At 35.6% G+C, this 6,093-nt stretch overlaps 1 protein-coding gene across 4 annotated transcripts; it reads left to right on the top strand.

Annotated features, from left to right (window-relative positions):
* Nucleotides 1–220: 220 nt before the first annotated feature.
* On the top strand, nucleotides 221–5,054 carry LOC129306343 (uncharacterized). Of its 4 annotated transcripts, none has more exons than XM_054946889.1 (13): nucleotides 221–500; nucleotides 931–1,068; nucleotides 1,173–1,254; nucleotides 1,612–1,688; nucleotides 1,788–1,903; nucleotides 1,983–2,100; nucleotides 2,917–3,033; nucleotides 3,152–3,243; nucleotides 3,515–3,581; nucleotides 3,665–3,746; nucleotides 3,849–3,940; nucleotides 4,062–4,229; nucleotides 4,759–5,054. In XM_054946889.1, exons 1-13 carry the CDS (start codon nucleotides 369–371, stop codon nucleotides 4,888–4,890), a joined length of 1,413 nt encoding a protein of 470 aa, XP_054802864.1. In that variant the 5' UTR covers nucleotides 221–368; the 3' UTR covers nucleotides 4,891–5,054. The 4 variants fall into 4 exon arrangements, with proteins under 4 accessions (XP_054802864.1, XP_054802863.1, XP_054802865.1 ...); XM_054946888.1 differs by having other exon boundaries at nucleotides 225–500; nucleotides 4,677–5,054; XM_054946890.1 differs by having other exon boundaries at nucleotides 227–500; nucleotides 4,086–4,229; nucleotides 4,677–5,054.
* Nucleotides 5,055–6,093: the final 1,039 nt, after the last annotated feature.

Below are 6,093 nucleotides of genomic sequence, written 5' to 3'. Positions count from 1 at the left end.
AAATTTAAAATATTAAATAATTATTATTTTTTGATTATAATTATAACTTCTCTTCTTCCCTTTCGTGCCTTGCGAGATAGATGGCGTCTCGAAGCTGTCCTCCTCAGGCTGACAATGACACATGTACAAGTTTCAGTATTATCCACCCTGAGCGCCGGCCTGCTCAAGTCACATCATAATAAAATGAGATAGGAATAGATACGGGAATCTTACCATGGTCCACTTGGAGCACACAAATCCAAATGGCTTGGAATAGCGCGCATTTTATGCACTCATCTTCTCTTCGGATTCTAATCGGCTAAGTCAGTCTCAAAGTCAGAGAGCACTTGAATGAAAGCCCCATTTGCTGTCTTAGAAAGAATCCAGCAATGGCGGAAAGCAAAGCCGACACAACTCGCCAGCACACTATGATTGTTTCAGAGGCCGGCGTTTCCGACGAGAAGCCTCCTAAGCCAAAGCGTGTTGCCTCGCTCGATATCTTCCGCGGTTTTACTGTCGCGGTGCTGCTTCTATCTCACATCCTTTTCATAAGTATTTACATTCTTAAATTATGGAAACGAGAACCGGGGTTGGTGGCTGAGCTGATCAGCTGAAAACCCACTATCGTTCTTTACAAAGTATAAAGCGAATAAATATCCTCCAAAATGCTAAAAAAACATCATAAGGCAGTCAAACCATCAAACCAATTGCTTAATTACGGAAAATTAACTTAATTTTCTCGTCAAGTTCCGAAGAATCATGATTTGCTGGAAAAACTGCTGTCACCTGAATTTATGTACATAAATCGACATGTCAACTGACAATTCTCATGACATTTTTAAGGTCACTCTACTTTATGAATGTATTTTCCACAAGTTTCCTCTTTGTAAACCTCATAAGTTACAAACTTGTGCTCTAACGTGTTATCAGTTATGGTAATATGTGATGTAGCTAATGATCTTGGTTGATGACGCGGGCGGCCACTGGCCTGTGATTGGTCATGCGCCATGGAATGGGTGCAACCTTGCTGATTTTGTGATGCCCTTCTTTTTGTTCATTGTGGGGATGGCCATTCCACTGGCTCTCAAGGTTAGTTTTACTGTAAATGAGAAAAAGGTATTGGCCCCGACTTTTTTTTTTTTTAAATTTTCAAGTTTCCTCTAATTCTTGTTACTTCTATTTTTATTTTTCAGAGAATACCAAATAGACTTCTTGCTGTGAGAAAAGTGATTATAAGGACACTCAAACTCCTCTTCTGGGGTCTGCTCCTACAAGGTTAGGCTTTCTTCTTTAAAGGGGAAAAAGTAACACCAATAAATATTACCTTATGAGTCGTGAACAATTTAAAGCCTTGAAGAGTCATAATTATTGATAGTTCATTTTTAATATCTAAAATTCTTAAAAACGACCATGTCTGTTGTCTGAGAGGGGATGAAGATAATGAACTATCAAATCAGTGTTTGCACGAGTTTCGTTAATTATCACTGTCTTTCAACAATTAGATGATCAAGTGGAAGTCATCCTGAATTGAAATATGATGTAGCAGTTGAAGCTGGTATTAATGATGAATTTCTCAATAGCACATATTGTGCTAGATTTTGAAGTTAACCTTGAGCTCCATGTCCGATGAAGGTGGTTTCTCGCATGCTCCGGACCATCTATCATATGGAGTTGACATGACATATATAAGGTGGTGTGGCATTCTTCAGGTGATTTTAGTCATTCTTCACTTCTTGCTATAGTTCTGAAAATCTTAGGCAAAGGAAATGAACATAACTGAAGTGAACTTGGGGATCTACGCCGTGTAGAGAATTGCCCTATCATATTTGATCCTAGCGCTGGTGGAAATATATTCAAAGAGAGAACAAGCTGAATATCAGACAACCACCCAACTTTCAATATTCAAATCATACTATTGGCACTGGTTAGTGTGATATTATGGTTTTGGATTGACTGGGAACATGATTTTCCTTTTAACATTTTATCTTCCTTTAAAATTTCAGGTTGGTCGGGGCATGCATTCTTATTGTGTACATGGCCTTACTTTATGGAATATATGTCGCCGAATGGAAATTCATTGTCCAAAACCCTGACAGCATTTATCATGGCAAAACTTTAACCGTAAGCTTTCAGCTGTCCGCTGTTGAAGTGCTGATTCTTCTAACTATAATCTTTCACATTACACTTGCCTATCATGTTTCTTAGTTAAAATCTACTCCTTCCAATCCTAAATATAAGAGCTAGTTGATAAGGCTTCAATCTCTTTTGTCCCCCATATTATTTTTATTTGTTATTTTCCAAACTATCCTTATTGATTGATTGTATATTATGGGTAGTTTCCAATATAAATGATTAAAACTAGGGTCTTTTTGGGAGACCAGCATACAATTTTATTTTATTTTTTACAAATAACTAAATTAATATCATAATATGTGTGAATTAGTTGTTAGTTGTCTAACTTCTACGTTTAGGACCAGAGGGAGTAACAAGGAATGATTTTGCGATCAAAACTTTACAAGCAAATTCGTTAATTATTTGGATATTTGTCCACAGAAATTATGTTTCATCTTATTATTAAAAGATGATATACTTGTTATATTTTGATTAGGTAATCAAACAACAAAGATTTAAGAAACTGCATATAATATTTTTTTTTCTAATCTTTAATGCCTCAGGGGCAATGTCTTTTGACTGCATTTGGTTTTCATTCCTTGCTTACTAATTGTGGTTGACTTCAGTCTTCGTTGTGGTGTGAAGGTCATGATATGTGAAGTTTATTTTTACTCTTGGGTATTTCTGAAAAGCTTATTCCTAGTAGCTTTAATGTATTTTGTAGTTGAAAGTATGCAGGAAGCAACAGGTATGGTTGAAATGCTTCTAATTTTGCCCTTTTTCCAACCATCCCCCACCTCTAATATGTTTTCTCTGTAATTTTAGGTAGTCTGTGGCGTTAGAGGAAAACTAGATCCCCCCTGCAACGCTGTGGGATATATTGACAGAAAAGTACTCGGAATTAATCACATGTACAAGCGTCCAGCTTGGAGGAGGTCTGAAGTGTGTAGCCGTTTTCACCCAGAAACTTTTTTTCTGCCATTCCTTTGTAACACTTATTTATGATCAGTATCAATTTGCCAATTTATTGATTTACTATCTTTTCTTAAAAATGCTACAGGCTTGCAATGAGAATCCCCCATATGAAGGGCCTTTCAAACAAGGTGCTCCTTCCTGGTGTTATGCTCCTTTTGAGCCAGAAGGAATTTTAAGGTCTGCATATGATCCTTATATCTTTGACGACTACACTATGCCTAGATTTGAACCAGTTCATAACTACGTTTACGCAAATGCTATCGCATATCATAAATGTAATAAAATTTGAGAAAATGGTGCATTTTCGCAAAGGAAATAATCTGAGGTCTCCCATTCTTTTTACTTCTGCTTATTATTTGAAATGTCTGGCCTCTGTTAACGAGGATGCTCTGTAATATTGGACAACTTGTTCTACTGATCCTTGAAGAAATATCATATGCAAATGCAGCTCAATTTCTGCTGTTCTGTCCACAGTTATCGGATTGCATTTTGGACACGTACTAGTACACTTGCAGGTCAAGCCTCTGGAGCACCAAAAGATCAATGCTTCATAACAAGTGATCACTGCTTGACATAAGTTTTTCTTCCTTCATTTTAGGACCATTCTTCTAGGCTGAAGCACTGGCTTCTTATGGGCTTAGCTCTCCTTATTTCTGGAGTCATTCTTCACTTTACTCATGGTGTGAGCTGTTAACTCTGTCATGCTTCAGCCTGCAGCTGATTGTGCTGATATCTAACTCATTTCTGATCACATCTCTTTTCATCTTTTCTTTCTACCGCAGCCATTCCTGTGAATAAACAGTTGTACACAACCAGTTATGTCTTTGTAACATCTGGAGCTGCAGCATTAGTTTTCTCTGCCTTCTATATTATGGTATGTGTTTCCTTTATAGAGACTGGTACTTATTCCGGTCTTTCAGATTTTGTCTTTTAGCTTGCTTCTGCTGACCCATGTGGTTCTTGTTATTGGTTTCCCACACTTGTTGGTTTGACAGAAATGTGTTAATCCGTCTGGCCAGGTCGATATTTGGGTTTTGAAATCCTTATTCTTGCCTTTCAAATGGATTGGTATGAACGCCATGCTTGTCTATGTTATGGCGGCTGAAGGAATCTTTGCGGCATTTGTTAATGGGTGGTATTATGATAATCCTCATAATACACTGGTAAATTTATCTCATCTAATTCTCTATTCACCCTGGTCCTCTTGTACTATATAATTCATTGGCTTGTCAATAAAATGGCTTCCCATATTGAAATTTTGGGTTTTATTGAAATATCAAGGTATTGATATCCATGACCTAAATTACATGCCGCTATCTTTACTTTTAAAGGTCCCGGTACCCTTGATGGACAGGTGTTGCATTAGTCTTATAGTAAACAGCAAAATTATGGATCTAGCTAGGAGATCTTCCCCTGCAACGCTCCTGGGGAAACTTGTCTAAATTACGTACCTTTGATTTACCATGTAACTGCAGATAATACGCATAAATTTATTAACTTAACTAATATCAGTACATTTTTTTGGGCCAAATATTAGTACTTTAAGTATTCCTCTAAATGTGTGACTCAATCAGTCTTCTTTATGGACGTTGTGATTTGTTCATGAGCAGATATATTGGATCCAAAAGCACGTCTTCATTAAAGTATGGCATTCTGTGAGAGTAGGCATACTGCTTTATGTTATCTTTGCAGAGATCCTATTCTGGGCTGTCGTTGCCGGCATCTTGCACCGACTGGGCGTTTATTGGAAGCTTTGAATTCTCATGGTGGTGTGATTTAATTTTTGCTCAGAATGCTGCGCTTGTGTATTCAATGGTTCCATGAATCCCTTCAGTGTAATTATTATTATTTATTCAAATAACAAAAGTTAAAATGTTTTGAGTTGGAAATGCATTTTGTACTGGTAAACATATGTACTGGCCCTTATAATTTGCTTCAATATTTAATGAAGCACTTATGGACTTACAGTTCTGCAGTGTTTATTGGAATTGGGTTCTTGTACTTTTATTCGTTAAGCCCGTTAGTCCTTCTGGTCATTAAGTCCGCTAAAATGGTTTAACATTGTTAGTGGATGCTGATGTCATTACCAAGTTGGATTAAATGTGACAAGTTGTATGGTGAGGTGGACTGAAATTGCTGCCAGATAATATTAAATAGATTGTTATTTTCCTCAAATTCTACTTTCCTCCCCTGTGCACTATGGCTGCCATTACAGCATCAAGTTGCCTGCTGTGTTTCTGAACTCAAGTTGCTGTAACAAGAAAAACAAGAAATTTTTTTTTTATGGCCGCTGCTTGTTCAGCAGGATCCTCACGTTGGAACAGCGCCTAGAAAAATTAATCAATGGGAGCAAAATTTACATTTAAAATGAATATTAATATTAATAATTCTTTAATATATAATATTTTTAATGTTTATTAAATTAAATTAAAGACAAAATTTATAATAATGGAAAAATAATAATGTCTTTATAAAACCAAACTTTTTATAGATATTGGAAAATAATACTGTTTTGAATTTTATTATTTATTAAATAAAATTTATCTACTTTCTTTTGTATAGCATAAAAAGTTTTTGAGATAAATTTTTTATTTATGCAATTAGAGAAAGTTATTTTTTTAATTATTGTTTTCACCATTCTAAAACTATTGTTATTTAGGGAGAATGGTATTAGGGGCCTCAGAAGGGGGCTGTGAGGGCCGTGATTAATTAAAGATTTATTTATACACAAGTTAATTAAGGAACCTAAATAAATAAACTTTTGATTATTCAACATCTTCACCGTTTTTTTTATCTTCTAGAGACTCTCATTGGCATTCTCCTTTTATTTAAATTTATTATATATAGATAAGCTTTTGAATTAGATAAATTTTAGGAAGAAGAGTGTAAAATTTTAAGGAGGTGTGATTTTCTCAAAGTGGAGGCAATTAAAAATTTTAGGGGGGCTAATTGAAAATTTTTTAAGGTATAATTTTTAATTTTTCCCATATCTAGTGGGGGCAAATGAGCTGATGCATGTAGGTTCAT

The sequence above is a fragment of the Prosopis cineraria genome, unplaced genomic scaffold, assembly GCF_029017545.1.
Source record: "Prosopis cineraria cultivar Desert tree isolate PC_DT_omini unplaced genomic scaffold, ASM2901754v1 PC3, whole genome shotgun sequence".
In the NCBI taxonomy this organism is placed as follows: Eukaryota; Viridiplantae; Streptophyta; class Magnoliopsida; order Fabales; family Fabaceae; genus Prosopis; species Prosopis cineraria.
The sequence above is the reverse complement of the archived record's forward strand: the minus strand, read 5'-3'. Positions and strand labels throughout refer to the sequence as shown.

What these genes read in the sequence shown, in the direction of transcription:
- LOC129306343 (XM_054946888.1), top strand. Translation starts at nt 369, where the DNA reads ATGGCGGAAAGCAAAGCCGACACAACTCGCCAGCACACTATGATTGTT. An exon ending in CTGGGGTCTGCTCCTACAAG is followed by an intron (nt 1,255 to 1,611) that starts GTTAGGCTTTCT and finishes TGTCCGATGAAG; the next exon opens with GTGGTTTCTCGCATGCTCCG. An exon ending in CAGCTTGGAGGAGGTCTGAA is followed by an intron (nt 3,034 to 3,151) that starts GTGTGTAGCCGT and finishes AAAATGCTACAG; the next exon opens with GCTTGCAATGAGAATCCCCC.